This window comes from Podarcis bocagei (genome assembly GCF_964188305.1).
Source record: "Podarcis bocagei genome assembly, chromosome: 2".
NCBI classification, from domain to species: Eukaryota; Metazoa; Chordata; class Lepidosauria; order Squamata; family Lacertidae; genus Podarcis; species Podarcis bocagei.
Genome location: NC_138126.1, coordinates 89,650,350 through 89,665,484, shown reverse-complemented (window position 1 = coordinate 89,665,484; position 15,135 = coordinate 89,650,350). Strand labels below are relative to the sequence as shown.

General features: G+C 45.8%; 1 protein-coding gene across 5 annotated transcripts in view; it reads right to left on the bottom strand.

The window, feature by feature from the left end:
* Positions 1-15,135, bottom strand: part of ADGRL1 (adhesion G protein-coupled receptor L1) — a 130,674-nt gene that overhangs the window by 10,154 nt on the left and 105,385 nt on the right. For all 5 annotated transcript variants that reach the window (XM_081181643.1, XM_081181640.1, XM_081181641.1 and 2 more), the window contains 14 exons: positions 14,575-14,678; positions 14,265-14,450; positions 12,468-12,506; positions 10,904-11,087; positions 8,067-8,189; positions 7,724-7,929; positions 7,245-7,415; positions 6,617-6,826; positions 5,807-6,027; positions 4,983-5,049; positions 4,106-4,197; positions 1,638-1,806; positions 547-675; positions 307-403 (listed from right to left, as the gene is read on the bottom strand). In XM_081181643.1, coding sequence (XP_081037769.1) covers positions 307-403; positions 547-675; positions 1,638-1,806; positions 4,106-4,197; positions 4,983-5,049; positions 5,807-6,027; positions 6,617-6,826; positions 7,245-7,415; positions 7,724-7,929; positions 8,067-8,189; positions 10,904-11,087; positions 12,468-12,506; positions 14,265-14,450; positions 14,575-14,678 — 1,998 coding nt within the window. The remainder of the gene's footprint in view (positions 1-306; positions 404-546; positions 676-1,637; positions 1,807-4,105; positions 4,198-4,982; positions 5,050-5,806; positions 6,028-6,616; positions 6,827-7,244; positions 7,416-7,723; positions 7,930-8,066; positions 8,190-10,903; positions 11,088-12,467; positions 12,507-14,264; positions 14,451-14,574; positions 14,679-15,135) is intronic.

The window sequence follows — 15,135 nt, the reverse complement described above, 5'->3', positions numbered from 1 at the left end:
GGTTGGAGGAAAGGCTGGAGATGGAGAGGAGACTGAGTAGCTTGGCTCCGGGGGGGGGGGGAGTCATGGCCATGTGAGCAGAACTACATTGGAGGCCACCAGAGATAGCCGAGGAGAAAAGGTGACTCTCTGGGAGAAACTGATACGGAGTGGTGTTTGGTAGGGATCTCTTTCATCTGCTTGGTTGTAGAGAGAGGGGCCGGGGAGCAGCTTTAAGGGTGGGGCAGGAACCTCTTAGTACAGGCCTGCCCTCTGGCTCACAAAGGAGTTGCAGGAAGTGATGGAAAATACAGAGTGACTGCTCACCTCGATTAAGGGTGGGAGTGCTGTTGAGATCACCCGCCATAAAGCTGGACTCAGTTTGCTTCCTTACAGTATCATTCCACATTCTCCGGATTCGGCTCTGAAAAGACAGCCCCACTCTGGATTCAGTAGGGCAACTAGACCCCCAGGGGTATTGTGGCCTAAGAATATGCCCCAGCCTCTCCTGTTCTCCAGACCAGTAACAGCAGCACCCCCCCCCCAGCCCAGTCTGCCCAATGGTACCTGTGTCCCAGTGTAGTAACGGTTGTTGCTGCGGATGGCTGAGGTCTTGAGGGAGCCCAGTGTGGCCCCTGGCGGACTCCGTAGGCAACAGGAGGCGTGTCGCAGGCATTTGCTGAATTCCCGGTGAACCTGGCGCATTGTAGGGAGGAGAGTCAAGGAAGGGGGAAAGGCATGAATTGTCTTGGCTACAACATGGTCATTCAGGCTGGTTCTGCCCTCTTAGCTAAGCCTTTTTGTCACAATCTTTACCTTCACTAGGGCAGCAATGTTCCATCAATTAATTACTTAAATTTATGAGTTTAAAACATTTACTTAAAAAGGGTCACAATTAATCAGGCAGATATTTTCTAAAGATACAAATACTTATTAAAAACTGCAGGTGGCAAGCCTCATCTTAAAGGGGCACTCCCCCCTTTTCTCTCACGCACAGGAGGGAATGATTCTTCTAAGATGATGCCTGCTATGATACATGGGTATGTTATTTACAAACAAAGACAAAGACCCATCTTCCTTCTGAAACTATTTTCTTTACTTTTATGCAAACTTAATTGATTAATTAACTAATTAATGGACTAAAACTTGTTTAACTGACTCAGTGTTTCTTGTTTTTTAATCAGGCAATTGTCCTATGCAACTCCTTTCAATATGGACCCAAAGTCCTTTGCAGAGTCAATGGTTCTCTTTAAGGCCCCTGCACCCCCAACATGCAAGCAAGGTTGACAGCTCTGCCCAATGACCCTGGGTCTCCTAAGTCCCTCAGCCAGCACCTCAGAATACCAGCTCCCATTGTTCTCCACAACTTTAAGCAAAAAGTGTTGTCCTTCAGTTCTGGACTACAGATACAGTGGTACCTCGGGTTAAGTACTTAATTCGTTCCGGAGGTCCGTTCTTAACCTGAAACTGTACTTAACCTGAAGCACCACTTTAGCTAATGGGGCCTCCTGCTGCTGTTGGGCCGCTGGAGCCCGATTTCTGTTCTCATCCTGAAGCAAAGTTCTTAACCCGAGGTAATATTTCTGGGTTAACGGAGTCTGTAACCTGAAGCGTATGTAACCTGAAGCGTATGTAACCCGAGGTACCACTGTACTCACCTTTTTCTGAAGTGCACAATGAAACACGAAGATGAACATGCCTTGGAAAGCATTGAAGGTGGTGAAGAGATAGGCCATGACAACAGACTCCTTGTTGATGAAGAGGAGACCAAATGCCCAGGTGAGGCCCAGGAGAAAAAGGAGAGTGATTGCCCCGAGTGCCCAAGACCTGTAGAAAGAGACACTAGTGAGTTCAGGGAATTGGGAGTCCTCACCAGAGCAAAACTAGTCTCACATCTCCCTGCTGTTATGCTATAGATGCCTCTGTACAACTTCTGGCATGAAAGAAACAGTGAGACAATGTTAGGGGGATGGAGAGAGAAAGATGGGCAAGGAAGTCAGCATGTGGGAGATTCTCCCATAGTTTGCTAGTGAGGGAGTTGTATGTCTAAGAATTACCAGCCAAATTGTTACTACAGACCTCCAGTTATTCTTGGCCCAGAAATGTTGACTAAACTCCCTCCTTTACACCTAACCTTTGTTGTTACAAAGGGCTTCCATTTGCTGAATACAAACACAAATCATGGGACTTGTGTACTACCTGCCATTTCCTAACAACACACCATAGTCCCAAATGTTAGTTTGGTGGTCGCTCGACCATTCGTTTGCTTGTTTTTTGTTTTCTCTCTCTTAAAGCTTCATAAGCACTTCCACACTTGAGTGTGCTCAGACTCTAAAGGGGCTTTTCAAAATGAAAGGCTGTGAAATGGCATGGACATATATTTGTCACTCGTCAGCCGTGAGATCAAAGGCACTCTCTAGTAGGTGCCCAAGAGACGGACGCTAGACTTACTTCCAAGCAAACATGGTTAGGATTGGCTCAGGAGTATCCTCTTACTGTCAGTTCTCCCAATCTTTGCTCTTTGAGTGGAAAGAAGTGATCAACTGTCTATTTGTACTTCGGATGAAAAAGACAAAACTAAAACCACAAAGTGTTGCTGTGTTTATTTCTGACTGAGATTTGGCAACTAAAATAAACACAGAAAGATGGCAGGAAGCAGGCTGCAAAACCACACCAGCAGTAAACAAATGCACCGGAACTCTTTGGTAAATTAACTAAAAAGAGCAGGATAAGGAAGCATGTAAAAACTGGGCTGGTAGATAGAAGTAATGGTTATATTGCCGGTAACAGTGTTAATTAGCAAAATTAAGGCTGCAATCAAAAATATGGTTATTTTGAAATATAGCCAACTTAAATCAGTAAGGCTTACTCCATGTTTACATGGTTAGGCTCTAATAAATTTTGTAAGAGGTAACCTGCAAATTAGGATCAAAATACATGTGACTTGGAGTTCTGTTACTTTAATTTTTCTTTTTAACAAAGAGCAACCGTTTGTGTGCATGTCCATACAGAGGGCTGTGTGATTTGGATCAGGGCAATAGCACAGAGAAAGTGTGGTCTACCCTTTCCCCCCTTCCTTGGTTCCATGAGGTTCATACTTTCTTAGTTCAGTTTTCATTAATGTTTGAGCTTCCCAACTCTCTTTTTTTATTTTTTACTGGGCTCCTCTGGATCCTTGAGAGGTTCAGCAGCCTCCTCTGTCCACAGCACTTGTCCAGCTACCTGGGTTAAGTATTGTTCTGGGTCACTTGGGCAAGGTAAAGGTAGTTTATAAAGCTGTTAGGATTAGCTGAACTGCATTTCTCTGCTTAGTAGACTTTAAGCTATGAGTATTATTTTTTTAACCTTAACTCAGCATTAACCAGGGTGTTCTCCCCACCTCTAGATTATTTTGTATGAATGAGTGTAAGAAGATGTGAACTTGTGAGTAACGCATGGCTTTTGACAGACTGGCATTTGCAGGCTATTTGCAGCACTGAGCTTGACAAATTCCCTCAAAGTGTCAGAACTCTAACCTCATTTGCTGCTTGACTCAGACAGCTCCACTGTGCTGACTGAATGAAGCAGCCTCTCTCTATTCATCTGAGAGGGTGACAATTCCTTTCCTGAATATAAGGACACTCTCTTAAAACGAGAGAATGCTGGTTTCACAGGAGCCTTTGCAGCGTGGTGGGTCGTGAGGAAAAGAAAGAAAGATCTACTCTACATAAAGATGGCCAGCAGTCCAAAGCCTTTGGTGAAGTGATCAAACAAAAGCTTCATAATGTTACCCAGTGTAAGCTGAGTGAGTCAACCCATATCCCAGCATTCTGAAAGGATCATCTGAGCCCAGAAAGCACTATGCTTTGGCCTCTAGCCTGTTTACTCCCAGCTGTAGGTCACTCAGCTGAGTGAGACACCCCTGAGACAGATGGGGTCCTCGATATCATGGTCTGGGCAAGAGTCCGGTCCCTTTAAACCCTAAGTTGTCTGTTTTCTCTGCTCTGGCTTTGTCCCACTAAGCTGTTTTAGAGGAACCAAATACAAGGCACCACAGGAATCTGAAGGCACTGGAAGTGTGCTATTAAGGTAGGGAGAAGTTTGGATTTAAGCCAGAGGATGAAAAGGAATCCAAACATAAACTCACTTGATGTTGTCCAGTCGGCTGGAGTCAGGCTTGAGGACCGACGTGTTGCGGATCATCTTGTGCAGAGTGATCATGAGGAACACCAGGTTGATCTGGGGGATGTGTACAGATGGATGTGAGCAGGGGAAAGGGAGTCCTCTGCAAAAAAGCACCTCCCACTTTCCCCTGCTAGTGGCTTTCCCCAGATGCAGGGGAAAGGGTTTGTCAGTGTCATTGTCTGTGTGTGATGGGAAGGAATGAGCAATGTGACATCCCAGGCTAGGACATGCCATTTTAGGAGATGAAACTTAATTTTTGCAAATTTCTTCAGTGAGGGGCCTTAAAAATAAGCTTTGGGGTGTGAGGAATTCAAATCTTCTATTATTTTTGTGATTGGACAACATTCAGCTTGGCAAGACTACACTTGATGAAGAAGCAATTAAACTGCTTTCAGATAACCAAAGAATTTTAATTTTACCTTCTGAAAATGTCAGGTAATGTAAATAAATAATAATAATAATAATAATAATAATAATAATAATAATAATAATAATAATAATACTGCAAGTACTTGGCAACCACTTTCAGTGATTTCTACACAATTTTACACACATTCTGCTTACCAAGAAAACCTAAATTATATTTATGTAACCAAAATGTCTTTTGAATTCCCAAGTCATGTTGCAACTTTTAAGCACCTCTCATATTTGGAATTTGAAAGTTGAAAACACACCCTACACCCAGGCACTCTTCTTAAATCTGGGAAGAAAAAGGGAGGTCTAATGATGGGTTGAGGAGGAGAGCAAGGGCTCCAGTTCTCTCCTCAACTTTGAGACTCTGATCGACTGATAAGGGAAATCCTTGAGTGTCTATTCCCAAACAATCCCTAGTGACTCACCACAATGACAGAAGAGACAGGCCCAATGAAGGTCCAGATGAAGTAGTTATCAACTCGAAGCCAACATCTGCCAAAAGAGAGCAGGGAAGTGTCAGATGGAAGCAGGAAAAACACCTCAAGGCTTGATTGCCTGAGTGCTTATTGGCACGAGATGACACTCACCCAGAAATGTGCTGTCAAAACCTTGCCTGTTCTCTGCTCATTCTTCTGCCCTGCCCCTCTGTCATAACATCCATTAAAGGACTTCTCATCCCGTATCTTTCAAGTCACCCAAACCCACCTCTAATCTTGTTTTGCCAGTTCTGTTGCCAACCTTTTCAGGCTCATGGGCAAATTTGGGTTTCTGAGCAAGTGCTGTGGGCACCATCCCCTCTGGCCACATCTCTCCTCACTCCCTTGGTCCAGCCTGCCCTGCCTCCCCCGAGAGAGAGAGAGAGAGGAAGTCTGGGGAAGTCAGCTATAGTAGAAAATATAAGCCTGAAAAAGAGCATAGAACTAAAAGAGGAAGGGGGAGACTATCACTCTTCCAACTTCCTACTATGTACTTTTCAAGAGAGAAGAAGGTAATCATCCTCACCACCTCATGATCAAGGGGCAGGGCAGCTCAGAAGCTTCATGGGTGTCAGGGGAAGATTGCCAGGGTGTCCCTAAGTGTCACATTGGCAACCTCTACTGTGGCGCTCCTCCTCCCACCGTTAAGCGTAGAGTTATGTGTGCAGTGTACTAGCCTCTCCCCCCATCCCCCAGTTATGCCTCAACCTCCTGTTTTTATCATTGCCATGCACCCTCCACTAGCCTCTCCCTTTGGCCTTCCATGTACTCACGCTTTCTCGGTGCCATAACTGCGGTAGTCAATGGCGGCAGCAATACCCACTACCAGGGCAGGGAAGCAATAGCCCCCCAAGTAGTAGTACTTCTTGCGGGAGTATTCGCTTTCAAAAACCTCAACCAGCATGAGGTAAAGGTGGATGGCTTCCAGGCACATCCAGGAGAACGCTGCCAGGAAGAAGTAGTGCAGCAGCCCTGCAAAGATGGGGCAGGCAATCTGGGATGGAAGGGGAGAGACAGAAAAAATCCCATCAGCACAATGCCTCTTTTTGTAATGCATTTATTGAATTAATTAAACAGCACACAATTATTTTTTTTAAGGCAGTGATGATTGGAAAAGGTGCTGCACTTTTAAAAATTGTGTAGTAACCACAAGGGGAAAATGCCCACCCTTGTACCCTGCAAAGGCACACAATTTCATCCCTGGGTCTGCAGTACCTCCTCATGACAACTGGACATGCCTGTGACAGCTGGCTGTTCCCGGCAGCAGTGGTGACTTAAGCAGAGGAGAACAATTGTGTTAACTGTCCACTTTCCAGGTGCTGCTTCTGTCACGAACAAGCACATGCCCATGCCTGGTAAACTGAGTCTGTTCTAGAGTGAGCTGAAACTTCCTGCAGATATCCCATTCCTGTTACCCCCTCCCCTCTGTGGCTGCACTGACTTGGCAAAGTCAAATGTTCCCCAGTGGGATCTCCATCCTGTCCTATTGTACCACATGCCCCTTGGTGACTCTCAACTCCCTCCATGCAGAGGAATATGCCGTGGTGATTTTGGTGTTGCTCTGAGGGGAGATTGTCACGCACCTCATACTGTGTCTTATCAATGCCGATGAGAAAGAGGAGTTCAGTGATGAAGAGGTTTATGCAGAGGTTCTTGTGGATGGTGTTGCGGTCAGTCTGCAGCCCACGCAGGAAGCAGAAAGTGGAGATGCAAATGGCCAAGCAGACCAGGGAAATCACAATGCCCACCCACGTGATGACAGACAACAGCAGCCCATTGATGCGTCCCTGGTACTGAAAGGAAAAGCGGAATGAGGCTGGATGTGCACAGCTTTCCTCTCCTGTTATATACTCTCCCCTGTTGTAGAGTTGAAATTTTAGGTTGACTGTAATACTGGTAGCACTTAATTTACCGTCCTCTGCCAATGGACTGTCTCCATCTAATAAACTGCCACCCTCCAAGTAACTGTTAATCCAGTGCATCTTTATTACGAACAGGGAAAGAACCAACTCCCAGTGTTTCATGTAAGAATAATGACCACCCTGATTTTCTGGGTTACCCATATGGACAAGAAGATACTGGGTGCATAATGAACTGGAAGGGGGGCCTTGACAGTGGCTGGGGATGGTGGCAGAAAACCAGTTCTCTCTGCCCCCCAACCATTCTGGAGCATCTTCCCTCAGCCCCCATCAGTGGGAATGATATTCTTACAATTTCACGGTGTGCCATGAGCACAGCAAAGTTGGTGAGATGGCTGCATGCACAGGTGGTGTGGGTCGTGTTGGTCTCCACCAGCCGACAGCCCTGTGTGGACCAGTAACCCATCATGGAGCGCTCTGAGTAGTTCCAGAAAGAGCAATTGGCATTGAAGTGGTTCTTTTCCTATATGGAAAAAAATATGCCTGTAAGAATCATCAATTACATGGGGTGAAGCCAGAGCAGTAGAGGGGCCCTAGGCTTTGAGAAGTTGGGATACAGGCAAATGGTTCATTCTGGAGAGAATGGGAGTGAATTGGCACATAATCAAAACATCAGCGTCAATGCACGTACAAAGCATAGAGTTTCCAATGTTGGGCGTATGTGTGCAGAAATAGGACACAGACCACCAAGTGCCATAGTGGGGCATGCCCTAGGATGTGCCAAAAATGGGGGAATGAGCACACTGGTTCCAGATGTCACGCAAGTCTCACCTCCAGGTGGGAGAGGGTAAAGATGACGGGGTCCATCAGGAAGACACGGCTAGATTCCTTGTTGATGGAGGCAGCAATAACTTGTGAGTTGACAACAAGCGAGGGGCTAATTGAACCAACCTCACTACCCAGCTTGATGGTGGCATTCTCAGTAGAGAGGAAAAACCCCAAATTTTTGTAGAGAATGAAGACAACCTTGACCACCCCTGAAGAAAGAAGAAAGGGAATCAGGGCCATGATATTGCACCACAAAAAGAGGCAAATGTGGTTCTCATCACATTAGAGAAAAGGTCTTTGAGATCCTGGCGTCCCTTTCCCTCCCCGAATTTCGTTCCCCGCTCACCATTACGACTGTTTTGCTTGATAGTGTTGGCTGACAGTTGGATGGAATTCTTGGTGGTATATTCATGTGGGAAAACAATATCTGGCACTTGCCCCTCTGTATTCAACACTGACACCTCCAGCACTGCAATGAGGAGAAAGAGCGAGATGAATACAAGCAGGAAACATAGGCACAATATTCAGAACAATTTTTAATTATCCTCTTTTTAATTTGATTCCCCGCCCCATAAATGGAGCGTATACCTTTCACATGTTACCTCATCTCTGGACTACCTGAGCAGCCATGGAGCGAGCCTGTTTCAAATTATACATCTGTCCTCAAAATGCTCTGTGGACACCAAATTGCCATCCCTATTTTGTGGCTGCTAACACTATATTTGGTGATAGTTTTTGTTTTGTTTTGCCCACATCTCTATGGTGAAGTAATGTGCTAAATGCAAAAATTCTGTGCAGGCATCTGTACCACTCCTGCCTGTTTCTTCCTTTGATTTGTTATTTCCACTCACTTATGAATTGCTGTTCTCTTTCTTTGTCTAAATAGCCTGAGCTATTTTGGAATTTTATTGCTTGCACTGCTGCTCTGGGGTCACTTAATCCAAGCAGCAGTGACATACAAGAGAGGATTTTCAGAAGACTAGGCTTTAATGTTTTGTTTTAAGAGCTTTGGGTTAGGTTTCCTACCAGAAATGAAAGTCCTCCCCCCCCCCCCCCGAAGATGCTTGAGAAAGCTGTCAGTTTATAGTGCTGAAGAACATGACTACTAGAATTGTCTGCACAAAAGAGAATTAGCTTGCACAACCATAATTGTCTAGATTCTTTGACAGTTCTGACCAAGCTAGTAACACCTGGTAGAATGCTCACTTGTAATAAAATGGTTTGGATGATGCTGTTGAAAGGTTTGGCAATAGTTGTACTAATGGATTCTATCTCATTAGTGGTTATCCAAGGCATAAAACATGGGTGGGTTTTTCCTCCTTCAACAGTGCAGGCTAACATGCTTAATTGGTTCCCTGATGTAATTTTATAGTTTTTGCCTCAGCCTTACCTTCTGCCATAAGCAGTTCCTTCTTCTTGTGCAAGAGCCAAACAATTTAGAGTGAACATCAACAGATACTGACATGTATTATTAAGCAGTACAGTGCCTGTCGGTATGTGGGACTTTCAGTGTGTGCACAGCCATAGAAGAGAGCTGCATTGGAAATCCAGCAGGAACAAGAGACCCACACAAGACCGGTGCTTATATAAATGTGTGCAGGGAAATGCACTAGGAGGGTGGAGGGCGGAGAGGGCATCCATCTCTCCCTCCTCGTATTACTCACCCTTTTGCCCGCCTACTCTATCCCTTTTTGCCTCCCCTAATTCCAGCCTTCTTCCCTCCATGTGCTCCAGCTCCTCCTGCCCTTTTCTTCTCTACTTGCTTCAGCACCTCAAACTGCACCTCTTCACTCTGCTGCCCAGGAGAACTGTCTTCAGTGTAGCACTAGGGTTGGATTTCTTCAGTGAGGCTCTGAAGAAGGTTCTCCAGGTACAACAGTATGGTTTGGTGTTGTCACAGCAGGCAAGGAGAAAGGATTGGGAATATATGGTTCTCCAAATGTTATTGGACTCCAGCTTCAATCATCTGTGGCCACCACAGCCAGCAGCCAGGGATGATGGGAGTTGTAGTCTAACAATATTTGGAGAGCCACGGGTTTCCTATTGGTGGCTTAGACACTCTGCCTCCCCAAACTCACACAGGTTTCAAGGCAATGCATTTTCAACTGCTTTCCCACCCAAAGCTAGTTCCTGGGTTGGGGTGCAGAGACAATGCATCTTCAATACAATGCCTCTTTCCATCCCCTGAAAGCTCGTGCTTGCAATATAGGCATATCTTGAAGATATTGCAGGTTCGTTTCCACGCCACCAAAATAAAGTGAATCACACAAATTATTTTTTTTTTGTTTCCCAGTGTATATAAAAGTTATGTTTACACTATACTGTAGTCTATTAAGCCAGCCCCCCCCCCACCTTGCTTCACAGGCAAGAGGGGAAGAACCCAGCTCCAGTTCTAGCCAGCTCTACTCCTGTGGCCAGAAGTGGCAGGGGGCTTCCTTCCCCTGGAAGTGGCCAGGCTTCCACATCGTTTTAAGAAGCAATGTCTACAAAGCGCAGTATATATCTTGGTCACTCTACAGCACAACAAAGTGATGGAACCCAGGGAACTGGATCTATTATGTTATGATTGTTATTTCTATAGCACTTTCCAATTCTCATCAGCTTCTCATCATAACAATCTAGTCAAGTAGGTTGGCTGAAGTTGACTTGTTTGAGTAAGCTTCATGTCCAAAGAACCACTTTTCACAAGACAAATTTCTCTTAAAGACATTGCTTTCGCAAGGGAAATGGTGTGTGCACACATATACATTGTCCTGAGTAACTAATGCACACATACCTCTTACTGGACATATAGGAACTCATAAGGAATCAGAATCTGTGCAACTTTCTAAATGGCAGCAATGTTTAGGTAAGAAATTTGTCCAATGCACTACACAACAGATTTCCATGGTACATTTGCATGGTAGCAGTAGACGTGCTTTAAGGACAATCCCAGTGCTTATAAATAAGGGCTTTTCCCATACTTAAATGACAGCTCTTCCCTTTACTACCAGTATTTGATATTTCTTCCTCTCTACATTTAGAAGGCTCAGGCACTGTGTCTGCTCCCATTCAATGCAAAATTTTGAAGCAAAATGTTGGGGTCTCTGAGTAGGGATAACAGCCTCTCCTTGTCCCCCCAGCCCCTCTATTCCTTTCCTCCCCCTTTAGTTCTTCTGTATGAGCCCAGCATCAAAGACTTACCCACATTAGTCTTGGCAGTGACAAAACGGGCTGGCTCTTTGACATTGTCAGCCAGTAGGAAGGCTCCCTCCTCCAGGATGTCAAGGAGCATTGTGGCTGTGTGCACTTGCTCTGTGGCATTCATGTCCTTCCATGACTCTAGAGCTTCAGGTCGCAGCAGGTTGTCCACCGTCTCCACCACAGCCTAGAATGACATAGAGCTCTGAGAGAGGATGGAAGCACCCCCCTTCCTCTAGCTTCCCATTGTATAATAAACCAGCTACAGATGCCTCCTCTCAGGGAGAGAAAACATTCATGTGTCTTTGTGTGGTGGCATTGCTGTCACCACCTGACAATTCTTTCCAGGCTGCTTTGAGTATAATTTTACAAGTAGTATTGGGATATTTTTTTTTTAAAAAATTGTGCATGAACCACGTATTTGTTACTCCCTTGTTGTATAGGAATTGGACATTCTCCCTCCAAGCAGCCCTTCCATTGTAAGGGGGTATGGTATTTTCCAAATATTCCATAGCTGGGGAAAAGCAATTCTTCCCCTGAACAGCACAGGCATTGCAATCAACTGCCTTTGGTAATGCAGTTATGTGTATTGCACAGGCACCTACTAGAAATTGCCTTTGTTGAGCTCAATGATGAGCAGAACAATCCCATATCTAAATGTCTATGCCATTTGTAACTGTTTTAGGTTGCTTTTCTCCCTTCACATTTTAGAGTCTGAACACTTCTCCATTGTATTATTTCTTCACTAGAGCATGTATTTATCGCCCATGTGCCCACAGAAATGCCCCGTCATTTCGTGCTTTTCCTTTTTAAAATGTAGCTGAATTTATTGTGTACTTGATGACTATTTAGGGAAGTTATGGAAAACAGCTGAAATGATGAAGCTATCCAATTATATCAGAGTAAAAGAAAATCAACAACAAATGGATAGTACTGTTGAAAACTGCTATTATTCGTACATTATTGGAACCAGAAATATAATGATAATGTACCATGATTTCCTTTAGTATTATGAGAGTTGTCTTTATGTGGTGTTCTTAGAGTAAAATAAAAAATAAATATTATTTTGTTATATTCTTTGAATCTATGTGTTTTCTCTTCCTCCCCCGCCTCCAGTTATGGAATGGGCATCTGTCATGATTTTTATAGGAAGGTGGAGGTGGGTTTTCCCAGGGAAAATGTTAGGACCAAAAAATAAAAAAATGCTCAGACACAGAACTTTAAAGTGCAGACCTGTGCCTAATAATGCAGTCTGGATGAGTCCATACTCTAAAATGGCCCTATGTTGTGACAGCTCCCATGCTGATGCATTAAAGAGGCCCAGATTGGGCCCATTTCCATTGAGGTCCTGCCCCATTTGTGTTTGGGGAGTTTCCACTGGTTAATACCAGCCCACCCATCATCTGGACAGGGGCTCTGGGACATGCCTTGCCCATGGGGACAGCTCTGCTCCACTCAAGCATGTTTGACCGGGGACCTGGATTGCTCTGTGAGATTCAAAACTGAGAAAAACTTTGTTTCTTGGGTAGCAGCTCCTATCTGGGTTTCAACCACAGGACACACTCACCTTAATATAGTCCTTACATGTCCTTTCTCTCTTGTGCATCTGCAGGGAGATACATCCATGCCCAAAGTGAGCAATGGTTCAGGTGGACAAAGAGAGAGAAAATGATTAGAACGTAATTTCTGCAAGAAGGGTCCACAGGGATAGGTTCAGTGGGGATCTTAAGCACATTTGCTCTGGCCATGAAGTCACTCATCAACAGGCAGAGATAATGAAGGCATATCCTGAATGAAAGTGTAGATCCAAAGCAACACCTTATTGGACATTTAGATAAGATTTATTTACATTTGCTAGAAAGACTGTTTGAGTGGCTGTACAGCAGCAGTATTTGGTGGACTGCACCTCAAAAGTAGCCATTTTCAGCGTAAGCTGAATAGTCTCACATCAGACTATTTATTAAGAAGTGGGTATAGGGAACTTTGTTATTAGGATTGCATCACACAGCATAAAATAGGGCAAGGATGTGCAACAGGTAGATCGTGATCTACCGGTAGATCACTGGACGTCTGTGGCAAATAACTGGCTCCCCCTAAAGAAGCTCAACAACTTTGACCTGAACCCCCAAAAAGGGGGTAGATCACTGCCAGTTTTTAACTCTGTGAGTAGATTGCAGTCTCTTGGGAGTTGGCAAACCCTGAAATAAGGCATCCATTACAGCAGTGTTTCCCAACCTTTTTTGGGCGAAGGCACACTTGTTTGATGAAAAAAATCTCGAGGCACACCACCATTACAGCCCCGTGACGTCAGCGCGCAGCGTCACGCCAGGAGGGACGCACGAAAGTGTAAGTTTCAATTTTTTCCCTCCCCCTTGCCGGGGAACCTCCAAGCTTTGGGGGGGGGGGGGGAGGAGACAGCAAAGCGAGGTAGGAAGGAGAGCGCGGCTTGGCTGGGTGAGCTTTGGCAGGGACAGGGAATGAGAGCCGCGAGGCGGGCGCTGCGGACAGAGGCGCTGCCCGCCGAGCTCGCAGGCAGCCAGGCAGGCAGACGGCGAGAGCCCCGCGCTGGGCGGCCTCTCCTCGCCGCCGCCGCCCCACCTCTCGCCGCCCGACTCGCCCGCCTCCCTCCAGGCAACATCTCGCGGCACACCAGGCAACATCTCACGGCACACTAGTGTGCCGCGGAAGTGGTTGAAAAACACTGCATTACAGAACTAGAATCTTTCACTAAAGATCAAAGATCTCAGCTTTCATTTCTAGCTCCCATGGTTATTGTAAAACCTGGATGCAGGTTCATCGTTTCTAGCTCCAACCCTTCACTCTCAGTGGCATCCTTCTGCCTCAACATGCATTGCTCCCAAGGCCTATAAGCACCAATCTTCCTTTACCACTCCTTGTCCCCCAACACCATGTTGCCATCTTTTTTCCTATTGTACTCTTGCACTTTTAAAAGCTGTGCAACAAGCAGAAATCCAACCAGTGACACCTTCACCATGCAAAAAGCTTTACTTGATGAATTGCTATCCCCCCTCCCAAGACCATTTTTTTTGCATGAACTGGGGTCAGGCTCCCTGCCTGCCAGCCCTAAAACCACTGTCTAAGCCAGTGGCTTTCAACCAGTGTGCCGTGACACCCTGGGGTGCCTTGAATGGTGGTCAGGGATGTCACAGGCAACACTGGCCTCTGCCCCTCTTTTCTTCCCTCCCTCCTCTGATGCCTTCTTGCATCTCTCAAAGTCTTGCACAGTTGTTTGTTGCAGCAGCCCTGACTACAAGCTCCCCAGGTGAATGGTTCCTCTGGGGCTGGCCAGTGGGACTCAAAAAGGTTGAAAACCTCTGATCTAAGCCATTAAACTACTATGCACCTTGTTGTAGTTCTTGCCAGCTGACTCTCTCTCAATAGGGCGCAGCGCTTGAAGTTGTGCATCCAGAATGTCCAGGAGCTGCTCCATTAGTTTGACAGAGGAGCTGACATCTCCGGCGTAGATGGCACCACGCGTATGCCGGGCTAGCTCACTGGCAATATTGGCTGCATTCTCTCCACTCTTGATCTGCCAAAGGTGGGGAAAGGAATGCAGACTGGCCTCAGTCAGGTAAAAGGAGCTGTGCATGCATGAAGCCCAAATGTGAACTGTCTGAGTGAAGACCACTGTAATGGGAAGGGGAAAGCAATACCTTCTGTGCCACTTGGTTGACCCAAGGACTTGTGCAGTTGCTGAGATCAGGCCCCCGTGGGTTCCAGTTTCCCTCCGAAGCAAGACACTGGAACGAAGCAATACCTGTGCACAGGAAAGCAAGGGGAGAATTCAGTCAGCTTCCAGCTGCTTGGTTTCCCCCTTCCACCCCCACCCTATCCCAACACTAGACCAGAGATTAAGGGTCTCAGAGAGCAATCATAACCTTAGTAGTGAATGAAGAGCTCTCTTCCTAGACAGTCCAGTTCTCACATCTAACTAATATAGCAAGGAGTACAGAGCAGGGATAAATGGCTTAGTACTGTGGCAATAACAAGATGAGTTCTGTTAGCAGGGGATGGCAGGACCAATTCATCCCACTGAGAATTGCCAGCTCTGAGTTCACATTGCAGAAAGTCGTGTGAATGAATTAAGTCATAGCAACAGTTCAAGCTGTCACACTTTCCTTGAGCTGAGTGCTGTGGGGTCACAGGCAATATCCTGTAAGCCCCATTTGCTCCTTGCACCATTGGCGAGAATACACTCTGCCGGAGTCCCATCT